Raw genomic sequence first — 20676 nt, 5'->3', positions numbered from 1 at the left:
GATATTTTTCTCAACAACATTGTTTTGGGGTCTGAAGGTGAGAGAGTTATTAACACAGTGACACACGGCATGACTTCTTCATCGATTTCCCACCTCTTTTTTTTTTTTTGCTCATCGGAATGAAATTTACAACCCTTATATTACCTGCCTAGCGTTACCCGAGCCCTCAATACGTGATGGTATTCGATCTGGTATTAACACGGGTTTCCCACGGTTTAACTACGTAATCTGTTGACAACGGTGCTTGACTTTTAATACCACCCCGTTTTGTTTGTTCTGGGGCATTATTAGGCTTTTCAAAAATATGGGTAACTGTAAAATGTGATTATGTTCATTCTTATTTCACTAACATACGGCAAGTACAATTTCTAAATCTGAATAATCTCAGTATTATTAGGGAGTCCGGATTAATTTATTCCATGACAGAGTTACATGGAAACTATATTTATGATTAAATTTGCAATGTAATGTAGAACTGCAGAAAAATATGATGGGTAACTGTCTTAGAGAAATATGGTTTTATTAACACTTGTAATTTGGGTATTACGTAATGGACATGATTCCCGCGTCCCACGGCTGATATGACTGACCAAATTTAATAAAAACTTTTCATTTATCACAATTAGTAAAAACTTTCATCGCACTATTAACCTCTCATTTGCAGCTTTTCCATTAGAATAGAAATCAAAGTTAATCCAAATAGTAAAATAACGTGATTTCCTAGACGAGGTATTGTTTGAAGCTTGAAGCCATATATGACCTAATAGCTTATCCGCGGTCTACGTGTAGCCCTCGCCTCGCTTGTTTGATTTTCCCATGGATTTTAGCCGGCGATAAGAAGTCAACAAATACCTTAGGCAAACAAGTCATCAAGTTATTTCGAGTCTTTCAAGAAGACAAAATGCTCTTTCATCATTTCTGTTCCTTTTACTGAAACCATATAATTATTAGTTTTAGGAGAGGGTTTATAGGCATACAGGTATATAGCACACCTATTTCTCAACAATGCAGTGGTGGTTATCACGATTCGTTTAAGGTGTGGGAGCTAGGAATTGACGAGGTCTTTTTTTAAATTTCCGATTTTACATTTCATTTTTCATATCTGTCAGATTTCACCTTTTCGGTTAAATTATACAAAACTAAATGATAATGGTGGTGTATAGGGCCTGTCGAAAAGTAGGAGTAGTTAATCTTAATTCCTATTTTTTATTTTTATACCATATCTCTCTCATTTTTTTTTCTCTCTCACTCTGATATGAAGTTAACATACTATTTTGATGAATTTTGATTTTCATTAGAATTTTGTTATCACCTTCGAATTCTGAATCCATACCTTGACAGGCGTAAATTAATCATACTTAATGAAAACGGATCTAGATAGTCGGCTTCGCATTTTACCCTTTTTTTCCTCAATTTTAAACAATAATTCCCGAAAAATACCCCGTGCCCTTTCACATTTTAAGAGTATTAGCAAGTTGGGAAAGGTTGTTTACGACTGGTGTGACAATGGAAAATAATAGATGAATAAGGGGGCCGAAGTGTTCCAGCTAGCAAAACTTGGCTGACGTTCCCACGGTGAGTTCTGAAGATATTTAGCACGTACAGGTTCCCAATGCGAACTTTTATTGTTGCGGTTATGCATTCGTGTTCCATCAATTTTATCTATCCTCCACCCCCTCCCTCTTTCTCTTTCTCCCTTTTTCTCTTTCCCTCTCTCCGCACTCATGGAATGACTTGTGGAGGTGCGGTACACACACACTTTACAGCAAGGGAATGTCTCGTGTTCAATCTCAGTACGGCTCTCAAACACTCAACATAGTGATGCACTTGTTCGTGTGTTTTCAGCTAGCAGGTGGGCGGAGCTTACAACGCGTTACGGTATACTGGGCACAGGTTGACTACGGCACGTGCTTGGACGGTCTTCTCGACCGAGTAATCACTGCTGTACCCCATGCAGCGGTGCGCTGCTTGCGTGTCGGCCCAACTCCAAGCCTGGCTGCCTGCCGATAACGTCACCCACGCGACTATCCAATAAGTGCGCCTGGATGGAAACCTTCCGACCAATCAGGACTCGGGATTCGGGGCGAGGCGGTGACTTCTTTCGAATTGACTCGCGAGAGTACTCGGGAGTTGGGAAGCTATTGTGTTGTGTTGTGGAATGTCAATTTGAGGCTTCGCAGACGACCGCATGCACAGGTCGGTTGTGGGAAAAATGTAAAATTGTGATTCACACGACATGGAAAGACGCGAGTCGGCTACTTATCAAGCACACGACCTCATCAAATTCCATCAGATACGATCGCACATTCACTCACATCGCACGTTCCGTTACTCTCGCTCAAATCAACGTCTCTAACTTGTGGATTTCTACGTACCATTACATACCCACTTGTGGACTTAGGAATAAATTCTCTCCGGTGCTAGTGCTACCAATTTAATTTCTGTTGTACATCTTCAGTATTTGAATGCCTCTTCGTGAAGTTTATTTCGCCAAAATGCCTGTGGATACTAAACCAAAAATTCACGAAGGACGAAAGGTGAATAATACTATCTCTCATCTCCTGATTTTTATTTTTTATCCTGTAATTAATTTGAAGCTCCAGTTCAACTCCAAGGATTCATTTTAAAAAAGGTTTCAAAGTCATTAACTACTATTGTGACATGTGATCTGTGATATCGGAGATGAATTATCACTAGTTTTTATTTATTTTAACTTATGTCTTTAAATTAAAACTGCTAACTAGGTGTTATTATTGTTGCATTCATACTTTATTCTTTTTTTTTCATTTCAGTCGTCCAAACCTCAGATGGAGAAACGAAGACGAGCAAGGATAAACGATAGCCTTGGACAACTCAAATCTCTCATCCTTGAAGCAACTAACAAAGATGTAAGTATTTTCTCTTTTTCTCTTGTGATGCATAACTTTTTTTTTACGTATATTTTCTTGATATTGGTTGGTCCATACATATATGATTTGTTCCCAATTATTTTTAGTTGAACGGGTCGTTCTGTTAATTGTATATCATGGTTTTACCTATATATATTCAATGAGTTTTCAAAACATATTGTTTCCTTATCATCTCGATGTTCATTTAGCATGTGTATTGTTATATTCATTTAGGAAAATGATGAAATTAGAATCATTCCTAGACTTTATTGATGTTTATCGTGTGTGTGTGTCATATGCATAGGCAATATCAGGGAAGACGATTTAACCTTATTTTGCGACTTGAAATTGTTTCTCAATCATTGAACTTCGCTCGCCGTGCTGCATGTTCCGCTGAGTGCTACATGGAGCAAAACCGGTGGTATCTCTTGCCCAGAGAAAGCGAACGGTTGTCATGCTCTGAGCGTCTCGCCTGTTTGGCGTGAGCTCGCATCGCAGTTCATGGCTGCCGTACTGTGGAAACCTACTGTTTTGATATCTTGCTTGATATGAAAATAACGCCGACCTTTAATTAAAGTTAATTGTCGCAGCGTGCATGACAGCCGTGGTGTATTGTTTTAGTTAAACTGACGATATGTTACATTCTTTTCGATCAGTAGAACAAATCAATTATATAAATTTTGTAGGATTTTTCCCTTCTCACAATATTGTAGGGCTTATATTAGTTCAACTATGATATCGTGTCGCCATTGGTCTCACGACTTTTTAAACCTGAAAATTACTGCTTTTAATATACATTGATATTCATATGTCATGTAGAAATACTGGGTTGTATTTTACACAACTCTAGTCTCTACATGAGAAATATTTAAAGCGCGCCAATTTTTTTTCCTCCAGCCCATCCATCGATTAATCATCAATTGTTGAGATTAAACTTATTGAGTAACCTTAATTGCATCAATTCAATTCACTCTGTCACTGTCTGGGTTATCTTTTCATCGTATGCCATCGCGCAGGGTGCAATAATAGTTGAAATCCGAGACCCGTGAGACTCCGCTACATTTACCCTCCCGCTGCAAACCATCTATCTCGTAACAGCGAGTCATCGGATAATCTATGAATGTTTATATCTGCCAAATTGACCACATAAACGCCGCATTTCGATGGTAATATTATAATATGAAAACATTTTGCCACTCCGTTGTCAAACGTGATGATTGCTTGCATGTACGAGTGCAGTGGGAGAATTTGAAGTCTATTATCGGCATGAATGGGTGGTTATTCACAGAAAGGTTCATTATTCTTTCTTTAAAGATAAAAAGGAGACAAAGATCACCTTTCATCGTCTTTTTCGGTGGTCGGTCTTTTCTTAGCGGGATAATCCTTTTAGGTTATTTACCCTTTTCGCTGGCTCACGCGACTTGGTGTATTCATGACACACGACCCATTCTATATCCCGCGCGCTGATTGGATAAAAGCTATCGATCTCGTGCCGGTGGCGCTAAGTTTAATTTGCTCTGGAATGCATTCGACACACACTCTCTCACTCGCACAAAGAATCCTTGTCTATATGACGTCACCTAATAAGGAAGAAGACTCATTTTTTTGTTCGTGTGCATGGCGCGGTTTTTGAAACCAATCTTGACGGAGATTTCTTTGTTTCGTTTATGCAGAGCTCGAGACATTCCAAGTTGGAGAAAGCTGATATCTTGGAGATGACTGTTAAACATCTCAGGAACATCCAGAGAAATCAACTAACAGGTAAGAATTAATGCAAAAAGACTATATATACCTCAATGAACCTTAGCTTGGTGCAAGCCAGAGATTAGATATTTTATTATTCATTAACACTTATTTATCAGAGTTATTTTGTCATGAAGGTCACCTGAAAACAAAATTATGTTACTTTGACATTACATGCATTATGTGTAGATTGATTCATTCAATGATTAATTCATGTATTGATAGAGTCTGCTAGGCTAAGTTGATGAAATTTTGTTCACGAAAAGGGGGAGGACGTAACTGAAAATTATTTCAATTAGGCTTTTTATTTGCTATCAGAAGTAGGATTAGCCACATATTTATGTTAGGAGTATGATCGAATCACCACCATTCTAGCCTTCTATGCTTAGCTTATCTTTAAAAAACTTCTCCATATCTTGTTTTTCCTCCCAGGTCCCCATTCTTCTGATCCAAACATGGTCAGTCGATTTCGTCAGGGCTACAGTGAATGCATCCACGAGGTTGCCCGATTCTTCACCAACATCGAGAACATTGGTGGTCCCGACATGCGACTGTCGCTCATCAATCACCTCGCCAATACCTGCAACCCTCCAGCCTCGACACCATCCTCTGCTGCTTCTCAACCATCGCCACCAACTTCACCGGTGTCTGTGACTCCTATCGCTCCACTTCACGCTGGTCAACCAACGGTCAGCTTCCCCAGCCAAGCAACGGCTTCTCCAGTCATGTCCTCTGCCGTCAACACATCCCAGGTCACACAACCTATCAGAGTTCAGATCTCACCAGCCACCTCTACGGCGCTGTCATCATCAAGTGGCATAGTGACATCTGCAGTTCAGCAGCAGTGTGTTCAATCCAGAGTAGAGACTGTTAGTCCATGCAACACGAACAATGTCCCTACAGGACACACTCAGGTGCTGTCGAGTATCCCACTTGGTATTCCTGGATCTCTACCCTCTGGTGAGATCACCCTAGTACTCCCTCCACAAGCCCTCGCAGGTGGACAGTTACCCAGTCACTTCATTCCAGTCTACGCCCAGAGTGCCCCAGTACTCGCCTCTCCGACCATGTCACCAGCATCGATGGGACCAGTCTGTGCGGAATCGCCAAAGGCATATGCCCAAGTCCACATCCCTCCACAAACGCAGTTGACGCCACCACAGCAGGTCACGGCCGTCCAGACACCAACCTTGGTAGCCTTACCAGCACCTGCTCCAGCACCGGTTGTAAGACCAACTAAAGTCGCTGTCCAGACTGTACCCCAACCCCTTACTCCACCTAAAACCGTCCTTCATACAGTGAATGTACAACAAGCGGGTGATCTGGAACCAGTCTGGCGTCCATGGAGCCATCGTCGGGAATAAAAGTATTGACACCAAAGAAACTTTTAAAGGACCTTATTTCTCTCAAAAGTATTCATCACCGAGCTTCCAGATGACCAATGTATTCAGTTCTTCCAAGGGTGTCGGTGTATTCATGTCTTTTCTTTAAACAAATGTATTCCTGATGACAAAGTACTATAAATTCAGTTTTCATGTTGTGATGCAAAAAAGTAACATTTAGCTATTTACTGAAAATGTTCGCCGAAATTGTTATCATATTTGAAATAAAAGGTAATTTTATAATAAAAAATCAAACATACATTCCAAATCCAACTCCCTTAAAAAAGGAGACATTTCGCTATTACCAAACCACGCTTAAATGATTTTTTTTTGCAGTGACTTCGAGTTTGATGAATAATCTGCTTTGCTATCATAACTAAATGTATCTCCCAATAAATATTATGTTTATTTATTGATACTTCAAAAAACTGATGTGTTTGCAGTGACAAATTATTCCCAAAAGCTTTTGAAAGTGCCTGTCTGAAAATATTATGCAAGAAGTTTGTTTTACTTAAGGTTTTACCTTTCGTTACAGCTACGGACCAAAATTCCTATGTATTTACTTTTTCCACTTTATTTTTCTAGTTAAACTTGCTGTTTCTGAAGTTTGTTTTGTGAGTACTACATTTGTCTTTTACTTTACTGCGTTTCGTTGTAGCCGAGGCGATACTCGTTTTGTATTTTTGTATATTATAGAAATATAAGATATTTTTCATGAAATGAATTAAACACAGAAAACATAACGAATATGTATGATATATATTATTGCATTCACATTGAAATTTATGTTTTTCGAGAGATTTGTTTGTGTTGAATGCGTATGACTGATGCAAAAAACCTGATACTGGAAGAGACTTACTGTAATTAATGGAAATCAATGTTCAGGGTGTGCTTACCTAGATGTGGTATAAATGTGCGTGTATTTTCATGGAATATGTATGTGAGTATGTGTTCATGGAGTATGAATGTGCGTGAGTCCAAGAAATATTGTGAGTGCGTGTGTGTTCGTGGAATATGAATGTGCTCATGCATGGGGGTCCCGATGGGGGTGTAATTATTATGCGTGTGTTGGAGGGATATGAATGTGCGTCTGTACTCATGGAATGTGAAGAAATTAAAGGGGGGGGGGTTAAGACGGGCGATAGAAACACAAAATTGCTCAATGACATTGGTGACGTAACAGAATACCAAAGAATAATGTGTAGGCGATTGGTTGATTTGATGATATGAGATGATAATCGTATTAACGTTGCATGCTCATCGGAAGGAAGATCGAGTGTAAACTTGTAAATTTCACCTGAAGGTGCAATGCTAGAATGTTTAGTGTTTCTTCTGGTGCTAGTGATGGAACTGTGAGAGATGCTTGATTTCTTCTGGTGCTAGTGAGTAGTGATGGAATGTGCTTGTTTTTTGTTTCCTGGTGCTAATGATGGAACTGCGAGAGGTGCTCGTCTTTGTATTGTTGCCTCTTAGGTTGGCGGGAAAATGGGGGATGGGAATTAGGGGGTAGATGCCATGCTGGGAGTGGGGCATTTTCCAGAAGGATGTTTTTTTCTCATACCCTCTCTTTATTACTAGATGAATACTATTATATTCATCCTTCTCTCTTTTTTTTCTCGCATGTCTGTCACTGTCTCTCTCTCTCCCCAACCCCCACCCTTCTCTCTCTCTCCCTCCCTCTTCCTTTATTCTCACGTCTGTCTTCCTTCCTTTCTTTCTCTGCCCCCTCTTTCTGACTGTCTCTCACCTCTTTTCAGAACGATGGCATGGGGGGGGGGGAAGGGGTGGGTCTTTCAGCTCGAGATGCATTCGCTGGAGAGCTGACAAGAGAGGGCGCAATCATTTTTCACCACCAGAAACCGACTCACCAGCGACAACCATACTCTGTGAAGATTCTTGCACACCAGTTTTCTTGTCATAATATTGGTAATGATACAAATAAGAATTCCAATCAAACAATTGTAAGTAGTCGAAAGTTAAAGCAGCACCAAATACTTAAATATTAATCCTAGGCTTATTGCTGAATATTTTACCTGCAGCCAACTTGCCAAAGATCTTCAAACAATTGGCCGACTAGATTCTGACATCAACTGATTAGTTAAATATCCCGATTTTCATAGAAAAAGAAATGTCATATTCTATGGGATTAAATCAATTTTGGGGAATATAGGATCACTCCTTTCCAGGTTTTAACTTTACTTTCATGGAATAGTTCGCTAACGAGTCAAGAGTCAAAATTCACTATTCGTTCATGGCGATGATACTAACACACGGGCCAGTATTCTAAATTTGGGTTTGATTTTAAACTCTTGTTTAAAGTTGTGCTTGAACTATATGGATTCCCAATTGTGTGACAAATATTTGACAGTACAGGTTCAACTTAAAAGCTCACATTTAAATCACTGTCTGGAAATAATAATTTCATCAGTTTTCTGAGAGAGAATGGTGAGCATAAGAAAGAAAAAAATTTGTGAGAAAATGACATTTTCGACTTCTCGTGTATTAAAACAAATGTAATATAGACTTTATTGATAAGAGATCACTTTGAATTTGCGTTCTGCGTGCATGGGATCTTTTGTGCATACATTGTACGAAGCATCCATGCATTTCGTTTGACAAAACCCACGTCCAACTGCATGACAGTGGTCACTCACTTGTGATTGACAACGAAATTCATGTTTTGGTCACTTCGTGTATGCATACTTATCGAATTCGACAAGAAAAAAAATGAAATAGGGCAAAACACATTGTATTTTCGTGAGCGACGGGTGGTTCGAGTTAAAATATCGCAAATGCGTGTGTAATTGCCTGTTATCATGTTGTTTCTCAGTGGGAGTGAAAGTTAAATTGATTGTTTACTAATAAACCACGGGTAAACCACTCCCATTCTACGCTACCTGTGCCAGAGCGCCAAGGTCCTGAACGGTATAAAGTTATATCCAACAACATCGAGGTAGATGGTACAAAATATGCCACGCATGTCAATTATCCATCACTAGAAATTCGTTTATGTTTTGACATGGACCAAGGCCCTACGCAAAAATTTAGTAGGGGGAGGTGAAGGGGGTAGGCTATGTAAAACTTTCGAAAACATACACTGTTAAGAATAATATAAACAACGCTGTTTACTATGTGAATCGCACAGTAGTTGTTTAAACAGTTTAAACAAGTGTTTCAAACCTTAAACAATCATGCTTAAATTATTGATAATTAAATATTTGAATTTGAACTTTGTTGTTTAAGATTTTAAACAGTCTTGTTTAAAATGTTTAATCATCTACTGTGCGATCCAAAGAGTAAACAGCGTTGGTTAAATTATTTTTAGCAGTGTAGGTAACAAATTGAGTAAAACGATTGGGTTACTTGTGAAAAATGAGGTTTTCAATATTTATTTGTATGGCAACTGCCAATTCCCATCCCCGCCGCTCTCTCTCTCTCTCTCTCTCTCTCTCTTCGTTGAGTTATTGAAACGGTTCCGAGTTTTCAATCGATTCCTGTCAGAATAGTATTATTATTTTTGTGATAGTTTTAAATAATTATGACATTGAACTTTTATGTGAGAATGTGTCTGGCTTGACCGAGTGTGACCAACTGACCAATGGCCGAAGTGCAGGCACCTGGCTAAACACGAATTCGTGCGACCTCGCCAGTTTCAAACGTTTGCACAGCTCTTGAAGATTTAAAAGAAATGCATCAAAATAACCTCGGACAGACGCATTGAGACAAAAAAGTGTAATAATCTCATCTGAAAACTGTGTCATGGATAATAGTCGGCATGTCCAATTTAAGCTGGACCTGCTAGTTCTCACGTTATGGTGTGTTTGCTTAACTTAGCGGCATTTCTCTCTGGACTGGCCAGATTGGCCGGAGCAGCGGCGGCGGCGGCGGTCAAGCAGTCTAGTAGGCGGTTTGTGTTTGTACTAGAACACGCGCGTGCGTACCAGTCCGTTGTTTGCACGTGCTTCTCCATCGGTCAGTTGTCCGTTTGGTCGCCCTTGCCTCGGGCCATTGACCGTTTTCCATCTTTCAAATACCCTTTTTAACGTACATGATTATGAAATTAATATTGGAAAGGAAGTAAGAACAATTTGCCGTTGCCCTTTTTCGATGCATGATTATGAAAAATGATATTGAGAATGAAAATATTTAGCGAATACACAATTCCCGTTTTTCAAGTGACCACTGCCTCTGAAAAGGAGATAAGTTTACATTGTCTAATGAAGAATAAAGTGCCATGCCCTAATAACTGACCACAAAGTGGCCTGGGTGTATTCAGATTATCGAATTGTGGTCCGAATATGAAATTCCCTCTTTTCACCCATTCTGTAGGACGTGTACTACAAATTGCCCGATTCTTCAGCAAGATATCTCGTTTCTTTCCGTTGTTATGCTCTTTATTAATATATTCTCTTATACAATAATCAGCTTAACGTGCATGCAAGTTGAGGGTACTTTTTCATGATCCAGCGTGGTTCTGAAATTTTGAGATTAGGATACTGAAATGACTGAAATCAAAGCAGCTGGTGATTAAGAAAAGTGAATTAAGTTTTAATAAATATATATATATATATAATGATGTTATACAACGGGTATCTAAACTAAGATTTTTTTCCCAAAACAGTTGTTTAACTCTATATAGGCCTAGGACTACAGTTGAAATAGTTGAAATTTTTAAATTTCAATATCTTTTTTAGCCACCTCACCCCCTCACCTCACAAAAGGCCCGTTTTCCTTACTTTGTTTCAAACGGATGTTTCCCTCTCGGGAAAGTAGTAATAGACTACAATATTTGGAATGGAGTTTACATAACATTACTTGTTGATATATCTGGTAAGCCTCTGACAAGCTTTTGGTTTGTTAAGAACTATCATTGTTTAGAAAATGTGCATGAAATTCGAATATACTATACAATGCATTAGAAACATCTATTTTATTATCGTTTTATCTAGCGTCCCTTATTACCTGCAACCATATACCCTACCGACCCTCATCACTTCAATTCTTGTATTCCATCCAATTACTTTCTTTTGCAATCTCATCTGTTCTGTCTTTTATTCCCCCTCTTTTCTCAGAATGATTTGATAATTATTATATCCATTTTGAAATGCATTGAATGTGTCTTTTTTAATCGAAATCTGCCAGATTACAAATTGCTTGAGTCAAGTTTCTGCATGTGTTTCTTTTTCCTTTCCTCTCTTTGCGTTTTTCGCTTTTTGCATTTTACACAAGCGCCCCCTTAAATGGGCCTCTCTTGACTTAAATTCCTGGACCCCCATCGTAAAGATAGGATGTTTTCTTTCAACCCTGCATGGGCCCCATAGCCACGCGAGTCAGACCATTGTTGTACCACAACTAACAGACTGGGTATTACTATTACGGAATGCATTGTACAGGTGCATTGCACCTGTTTTCTCATCCAAACTTGGCGCGTGCCGACGCTATGAATAGCGAACTCTGATTGGTTGACAGCACGCGCTAACTCAAATTTGATTGGACAGAGCTGGTGAGTCCCCTAGCCAGGCGATCCTATTGGTTATTTTTCGTTTAGGACGCGTGTGTAAAGCTGAAGAATAGGGGTGGATCTGGAGCTTTTGATTTAAAAATTAATCCTCAAACTGCAGGTATTTTCGCAGATTTCTTTGTTGAAAGGCTTGCTATTGTTGTCATAGCAACGCTGACCAGTAAAGTACATTCTAAAAAACGATTCAAATACCGATACATGAGATTTTCTTTTATTTTCTACTCTGCTTTTTTCTCCCCCCCCCCCTCTCTCTATCTCTCCTTTAGTCTCCTACCCTCTCTTCATATGTTATTCACAAAGGTCTATCGAAAAAATATCCTGACATTAATAATCATTTTAAAATCGACGTTAAATTGCCATGATTACTCAAAATATTATTTATGGTCGTCGGTAACAATAGGTATTTCAGTTTTTCTTTTTATATGACCGACACGGCCCCCTGTGTTCAGTGTATCAGTGTAAAAAAATAGGCCTATATGTCAATATTTTACATTTTCAAACACGTTGCAGCTATAATATAATTGACACAGCTACAATACAATAACTAATTATGATTTATCCGAATATCGGATATAATCTGGTACACAATGTTAAAAAATCAAAATATTATACATTTTACAGTTGTATGAGAAACAGGTTTCATTGAAAATATAAAAATAAATTGTATTTCCAATTTTGTTTGCCTTGTTGTTATATTTTTATTTTATAACTTAGATACACATTTTTTCTTGCACGACTTTTTGGAAAAAGAATCATATTTTGAAAGAAAACAAATTAGCTTCCCACGGTCGACAGAATTGAGAATGAACTCCACCCCCCCCCCTCTCTCTCTCTCTCCCTCTCTTTCTCTTCCCCTCTTAGTCCATCTCTCTATTTCCATCTCTCCCTCTCCATCTCTCTATCTCTGTCCATATCATTTTCACTCTCTCTATCTATACATCTTTATGACTGTATATTGCTATCCATCCCCGTTTTCCCCCGATACAACCCATTGTTCCTCTATTGTTCTGAACAGCATGAGTCTCAATTGCATTTCCCCCAATCGCAATCTCTTGGTATAATATGTCAATCATTTCACGAGTAATATCAATAAAGACAAGACTATTCAACATGTCAATTGTTCGTTATATGACACGATATCCCATGTTGAGACTGACAATCCACGAAGCGTTGAATTGTGATTCATTACTAAACAAATATGACTGTTTTTCACTGTCTGGAGACAAAGAATGGATAAATTGTTGCTTTTAAAGTCAACATTCTCTCTTATAACATTTGTATTAGAAAAAAAAATTGGCGAAATGAAATTGATTTTTTTCATGTTCAATATGCTTGAATATGCTTCTTTTATATTTCGTTACAAACAGTAGGCATGATGAATCGAATCTTGGAATAACTTCAATAAGGCATACATTTTATCATAAAGAATAAGCAACAGCACGGTAAAGCCATATTTAAGTCCATACACACTTTTTTTTAAAATTAGAATGGTAAAATCATATTTCAATAAAAAACACTTATTCATTTATTTATTTGTTTATTCACATTTTATTCATTTATTAATTAATTAATTTATTTATTTATTTTTATTTTTTTTTATTTATTTGTTTATTTGGTAATTTATTTATTCATTATTTATTCATTCATTTATTTATTTATTTATTTATTTACATATTTATTTATCTATTTATTCATTCATTCATTCATTTATTTATTCATTCATTCATTCATTTATTTATTTATTTATTTACTTATTTATTTATTCATTCATTTATTTATTTATTTATTCATTCATTCATTCAACATTTATAAAGGATGAAAAAGAAAGCATTGAATCATCAAAGCTGTTCATGTACTTTATGGAACCTTTATGAAAGATGTTTGGCAGGCCTTTAAGGGAAAGTTCACCCTGACAAAAAGTTTATTGTAAAACATTTTACCGAAGGTTTTAGATAAATCCATCAAAGAATTAAAAGTTATTAGAATTTTTTTTTCCATTTGTGACGTCATGTGCGAGCAGCAGCGAATGGTTAAAAAAATCAATGAATTATCATTTTCTCATAAAATTGAAAATCGTTTTTACTGTACCTTTTGTATAATCATTTCACACGCGATCATGAAAAGAAAACAGAAATAAGTCATCAGGAACCATTAAAAATTAAATTAATGCATTGTATATTATATAACATATGGGGCACCTGCTCGTTTATGACGTCACAAATCCAAAACTTAAAATTCTAATAATTTCTTAATCTTTAACGGATTTTCCTCAAACCTTACCTGTACTTTATATTATTTTTTTTGCTATTTTTACAACAAACTTTTCTTCGGGGTGAACTTCTTCTTTAACGACTTTTTTGCACAAACATCGTGATGCAACTGGTTTGCACCTTTTCAAAGTACTTTAAACCAATATATGACAATTGTAATCTAAAGAGACAGGGATTCTAACATGATAATATGCTAAGTCTGAGCTTACACCCCGATTGATGCGGGTGTTATCTTGAGATAAAACCGATCTTCTTTTTCCATGGTTTGTTTGAAGTTCACACAGAGGATGAATTTTAACACAGATAATGAAGGTTCTCCCGTCCAAACGACGCCTTCAAATTCGGCACCTTTTGTAACCTTGTACAGCGATCCGCTTCCATTCGAGATCACGGGATAATTATTTACAACAATTAAGTCCATTTATTCATGTCCTGCTACCCTTGATAACTTGACAATTGCTCCCGAAAAATTTGTAGCTATTCTATTTTCTAACAATGATTTGATTTGAATTATCTGCAGGACAGTCATGGTTACCCAGGCCTCCGATCGAGGCCAATATACTTAACTACAAATAAAATCATTTTCTGATACGCTTGATTTTTTTTAATTTATTCTCATTATAGTAAAAGGATATATTATTATATTTAATTGAGTCGCTTTCTTCCCCAAAATCACGTTGCATATGCCTATAGGTCATTTGCAAGGTTTTTATTGTATCTGCTATTTTGCAGATCATTATTGCAAGAAATGGAATTTCAAAGCTCCAAAATGCCGAACTTGGAAGACTCATCAAAATATTTGACAGGTTAATAATTGTTGATTTTGTTGGCAAAATTACACCTTTTTCCCTTATTGTTTTGCATTTTTTTCGGCTCGCTTGTTTTTCTTACTCACATCAGAGTGGCTTTCAAGTCTCGAAACATACATTATTTTGGGTGGTGACCATTGGTGCCCCGTTCCACTCATAATGTAAAATCGCTGCTTCTTTGTGTTTAACGTTTTCAATGCGGGGATAGATCTTTGTGCGCGTAGCGCGCGTGCTTCCCTTTCCTATTCTTGCTCGTATATAACTTTCTTGGCATTCAAATATCCCCCATCTCCATCTCTGTCTGTCTGTCTGTCTACCTGTCTGTGTTTTTGTCGGTCTCTGTCTCCCCCTCTCTTCACCACTCTTCCCATTCCCTTTTCTCTCTCTCTCCTTCTCTCCCTCTCTTTCTGTCTGTCTGTTTCTCTCTCCCTTTCTATCTCACCATCCCTCTTTCCATCGCCCCTCTCTCCCCCTCTTTCTTCTCGCTCTCTCCTCTTTCCACCTCCTTCTCTCTCTCTATCTCCTTCTCCCCGGTCCTTCTATCTCTTTCTCCCCTTCACCTCTTTCACCTCATTCCAATGCACTCTTCCTTTGACATGAGATGTGAGAGAGGAATCCCAAATGAGACAATTTGGCCACCATACTCTGATCCAAGTGTGTTAGATTATGAAGGTCAAAGCGACAATGGGGTACCATCTTCCCACGATTCAGTCGCACACATCCTGAATCTTACCGGGCAATAATGTTATTATCTACCATTCTACCATTGTATATTTTATCCTATTACACCTGCTGTTACCTTTATGACGAACTCAATGGGGAATTGTCAGTATAATGCTGTCAAGGCGATAGAGCCCTAGATCCTCTCTTCATCTTTTTTCCTCAGCCCCCACCCCCGCCGCCCTCTGCTCTCTATTTCATCCTCTATTTCTGCTGAAAAATATACAATCCTGATCAAAATACTACATTTCTTAGCGTTCTGGGTATTTGTACCCCAAACTTTGCAACCTCTCCCTCAAAAATAAAATAAAATAATTGGTATTGGTAAAAATTATGATAATCAAACGTGTTTGAATTAAGAATTACTATAAAATAAAACAAAAACAACAACAAAACAAACACGCGACGACTATATAGGCTTATAATGTATCATGGGCTATGATTTTGCGAGGCAGTGACTGCCCCCTAAAAAATTGTACAGCAAAGGAAGAAAGTAGTCCCCCACCCCATAGAATCCCACCCCCCCCCCGAAAGTGAAAATTTGTACAGCAATCAAACGGAGATGGTAGTCTCAGTCTCATCCCACCCCCCCCCCCCTCCATCTCCGCTGATGGAACATTGTAATATATTCGTGCTGTGGTATTGAAAACTATACGGTTAGTCTCTAACAAAATAATATTATTTGTGAGGAGCCATGATCCTGCATAAAGTGCTGGCGGGAAGAATCTTTTCTTCTCCCGATTTTTTCAAAAAAAAAATTACCCCCTAATGAGGAATACAAAGTTCACGCATATTTTTGTTTATTCATAAATACATTTTTTTCGATTATTACTACTTAATTACGCATAAAGATCCTTATCATTTCAACAATCTATAATCTATTCATTTCAAGAAGAACTATGTACTATTAAAAACATTTATATCCAAAGTAATGAACTTTGTTAGAAAGCAATGTGCTCTTTCTAAGTTGTTTACCATTGTCCTTTCTTATTAACCCAGAAAAAAAATACGAGATGCACGTTTTCGGCCTCGTAAATCTTTTACTTGAGATATTATTATCATCATCATTCTATGATTTATTCTGAGTCAAATCCCCGTGAAATATTCCTTTTATGGATCCCGAAAATAAATCGACCACAGAACCACCCCGACCTACCCACTTCTCAAGTTCATTATTTTCGCGTCTACACCACAGAAGATATGGTAAATAACATCATGTCATAGGTATTCAAAGTGTTGGAAAATGTTCACCGGGTTAGGCTTCATAACAGGAGTTTTCACAATTCTCTTCGTGCTGACTTTTATTTATTTTTTTTTTGCACAGTCGACAAATCGCATGTGATTGGTTCCTTTTATGTTTTGTTTGTCAATGACTTTTATTTCTTGTTTTAAAAATTAATATCATAGTGTAACATTCTACTTTTTATTATTCAGGATCTGTTATATAAAAAAAATAGCAGAAGCATTGTTTTTTGTTCTTGTAAAATTCATAAATACCACAAAATGTATTGACAGAGATGACCTTTTACCCGTCATTTTTGTTATTTTTTATGCGAGGGTTTGTTCTCTTCGCTCACCCATTTCTAAAACTCAGGTGTCGTAAAGGTCAAGTCCACCCCAGGAAATTATTAATTTGAATCAAACGGGAAATATCCAACAAACATAACACTGAAAATTTCTTCCAAATCGAATGTAAAATAAGGTTTTGATATTTTAAAGTTTTGTTTATTTTTCACAAAATAGTTACCATGCACCTGCATAAGAAAATGACAAGCAAATGAGATAGTTGATGATGTCCATCACTGACTATTCTTTTGCTGTTTTTTTTAAATTTATTTCTTATTGTTTGATTTATACAATATTTCAATTTTTACAAATTAATTGACTGAACCACAAAATGTTAAAACAATGGTAATTCCATATTCAGAGCGGGACAAAACCCTTCACATGACAGTGAGGAGAAAATTAGAATTTCATAAATACAAAAGAAATAGTGAGTGGATGATGTCATCATTCGCCCATTTGCATACCGAACAGGATGTGCATATAACTGTTTTGTGAAATTAGGCGAAATTTTAAAATGTCATAATTGTTTTATTTTACACCCGATTTTGATGAAATTTTCAGTGTTATTTTTGTTGGATTTTCCTCTTATTATTCAAATCAACTTTTTTTTTTTGAGGTAGACTTGTCCTTTAAAACTGTTGACTCTTTTACTGGCAAAGCTAACAACCCTTTTTTATTCATCTCAACTTCAAATCAAGATGGCGTCCATTCTAATTCATGATTGCAATTATCGGATAAGACACTCATAACTCCTGGGGCCGAGTCTATCTAAGATGACTCTGAGAGCGTGGGAAAGCCGTGAACTCTTGCGTAAAACATAGTCCGATTGTATTTCTTGGTTTCATTTCATTATTTAGTCGCTTTTGCCCTCAAACCAAAGGCAATGTTTCATCATCCACTTCTCATCTCCCACTCGTAAACAACAGAGTATCATTACTCATATCACTGCGCATGCGCGTCATATTTATCATATCAAGCCAAGGTAGATCCGTAATGATACCCACTACACCACCCGCCAATTTAACCCAGGTGTTTCGTTTTTCAATTACTAAACAAACTTCTCAGTGAGATTACAAAAAAAAACATGTTGTGTTTCGAAGAACAAAACCCCGCCACTTCACTGATAGTATTAATAGTTCAAGCTTTTGCATCATTGTTGTGTCCTCAATTTATTTTTCCATTTATCCTTTCATAGGGTGTACATTATTGTATATATCTTTGAATAAACATAATAATAATAATAATATAGGGTATTTATATTGCGCACATATCCACCTTGTTAGGTGCTCAAGGCGCTCCTATATTACCCGGCTAAGCTAGGCGTTCATAGCGCACACAGCCTTTTAAGGAATTACTTCCTACCGGTACCCATTAACCTCACCTGGGTTGAGTGCAGCACACTGTGGATCAGTTTCTTGCTGAAGGAAATTACGCCATGGCTGGGATTCAAACCCACGACCCTCTGTTTCAAAGTCCGAAGACTAATCCACAAACATTCAGGCCCTATAATGTTACTTCTCATTTTGGCAAATTATATACATATATTGTATTAGTATATCCTGTGCTTTTCCTCTCTCTATAAACATTATGGTCTTCCTTTTTCATAAGTATATCCTAATCCATTAAATGATTCGTTCAAAATTATACATTTATAATGTATATTTTTGCTGAATAGTGGATTTTCGAATCAACATAAACTGGTAGAAACATCATTTTACAATAATCAACACAGACTTATGGACAATTCTGAAACTTAAACTTGATATTAGACTGAATTATGAATATTATTTTAGATGATGGTGATCTGTTCGAATGGAATGTAAGAAGTGACACGGATTCTAACACGACGGGATACAATCGAGGGGCGTCAATCAAGATCATTTGAAGCTGGGAGGAGACTCCATGGGTGGATGTGGTAACACGGGGCACGGAGTTACTTGGTCGGAGATGGGATGGGGGAGGGGGGAGCTAGGGAGAGAGTTACGATTGATCCGATCAATTGTAACTCTATGGAAATCCATCAGTGTCATAATTTTTTCTACAGGAAATGTGCACAATGTCCTTTGTAATCAAAGGAGAACACCCCAAATTGTCAAGAAGTCAATGAATTTATGGATATGCATTCATATCTAGAATTTTTTTTGAACAAACATGCATTTCATATGTTGACTTTGCTGGCTTTCCATAGTTGCGATTGATTGGATCAATCGCAACTCTTTGTAAGAAGGGCCCCAGGGGTGTCAGTTATGATAGAATGACTGTGAACATTGGGTGAGGGTGGTGGAGAGAGAAGGAAAGAAAGAAAGAAAGAGAGAGAGAGACGGAGAAAGAAAGAAAGACATATAGACGGACGGACGGATAGATAGATATATAGATAGATAGATAGATAGAAAGGAAGGAAGGAAGGAAAGAAGAAATGAAGAAAGAAAGAAAGAAAGAAAGAAAGAAAGAAAGAAAGAAAGAAAGAAAGAAAGAAAGAAAGAAAGAAAGAAAGAAAGAAAGAAAGAAAGAAAGAAAGAAAGAAAGAAAGAAAGAAAGAAAGAAAGAAAGAAAGAAAGAAAGAAAGAAAGAAAGAAAGAAAGAAAGAAAGAAAGAAAGAAAGAAAGAAAGAAAGAAAGAAAGAAAGAAAGAAAGAAAGAAAGAAAGAAAGAAAGAAAGAAAGAAAGAAAGAAAGAAAGAAAGAAAGAAAGAAAGAAAGAAAGAAAGAAAGAAAAAAAAAGAGAGGGAGACATACGGCAATGTAAATGAGGGGGTGGGTGTATGTGAAGAGCACAGTCTTATGACTGCCAAAACGTGGAGGGGTGGGCGTTTAAATAAAAACACTGTCAATTGGTTATGAAACAAGCGAGTTTCGTTGCCATGTCAATGCAGAAGATATCTATTGTTTGGCATTCTCGGAGCCCCCCCCCCCCCCGCCTTTCCCAAGTTGTCATGAAAAACAACACCAAAACAAAATTGGTATCCAGCTAAATCACCTGGCAAAAAAAGTAAGATTGTTGTGCAATATTTGTATGGCATGACTTCCCATTCATTTCAACAAGGTGTAGAAATAACCATGGAAACAATCGAAGAATAAAAACATTGAATAATTTTGAGATGTTAGAAATCACAATAAATGCCTCCAAATAATAATGCGTTCTGGATGAATAATTGATGGATAAATCATGCATATTAGGCCTACTTTTACATGTAACATCTGTAGAACGTACAATCTGGATGCTGAATGGATTAAAATGATAATGGAAACTTTTTTGACAGTTGTGTTTTGTTTGTAGCACTGAAACTGCTCCCCAGTGCGTGAATATGCTGGCGTTGTTTTGTGATATTTGTGACAACCGGAACGGAATAGGTGATCCATGGATCATGTCCTGTATTTCTTGTGATTCTGTTGCGAAAGCAAGGCCGTCAGTGTCTCAGAAAAGGCAAGAACCGGAAGGGGCTTAGTTCCCCTCCGTTTATTCTGACCTCAGTCACAACGATGAAACATTTCTCACCCGATCATACTGGAATGTATTATTCATAACGTGTTAAGCTTTGGTTAAAGGGATACTCCGGGCTGACACTATGTATGTCTAAATAAATAGAGCGAAATTCACAGAGCAAAACGCAAAAAATGCCATCATAATCTGATAACAAATAACGAAGTTATTGAATTTTAAAGTTTAGCAATTGTGAAAAGTTATATGCACGTCGTCATGAATATTCATTAGGTGGGCTGATGATGTCACATCCCCACTTTCCCTTTTCTTATGTTATTACGTGAAATCAATTTTTCCA

General features: G+C 37.3%; 1 protein-coding gene across 1 annotated transcript; it reads left to right on the top strand.

Moving 5' to 3' along the window:
• The first annotated feature begins 1720 nt into the window (after positions 1-1720).
• LOC129276621 (transcription factor HES-1-like) lies at positions 1721-6756 on the top strand. The gene is made up of 4 exons (XM_054913008.2): positions 1721-2537; positions 2793-2888; positions 4562-4649; positions 5064-6756. The coding sequence occupies exons 1-4, from the start codon at positions 2466-2468 to the stop codon at positions 5993-5995; spliced, it is 1188 nt and encodes a 395-aa protein (XP_054768983.2). The 5' UTR covers positions 1721-2465; the 3' UTR covers positions 5996-6756.
• Positions 6757-20676: the final 13920 nt, after the last annotated feature.

Source organism: Lytechinus pictus, chromosome 14, assembly GCF_037042905.1.
Source record: "Lytechinus pictus isolate F3 Inbred chromosome 14, Lp3.0, whole genome shotgun sequence".
NCBI lineage: Eukaryota > Metazoa > Echinodermata > Echinoidea > Temnopleuroida > Toxopneustidae > Lytechinus > Lytechinus pictus.
This window is presented reverse-complemented; position numbering and strand designations above follow the sequence as displayed.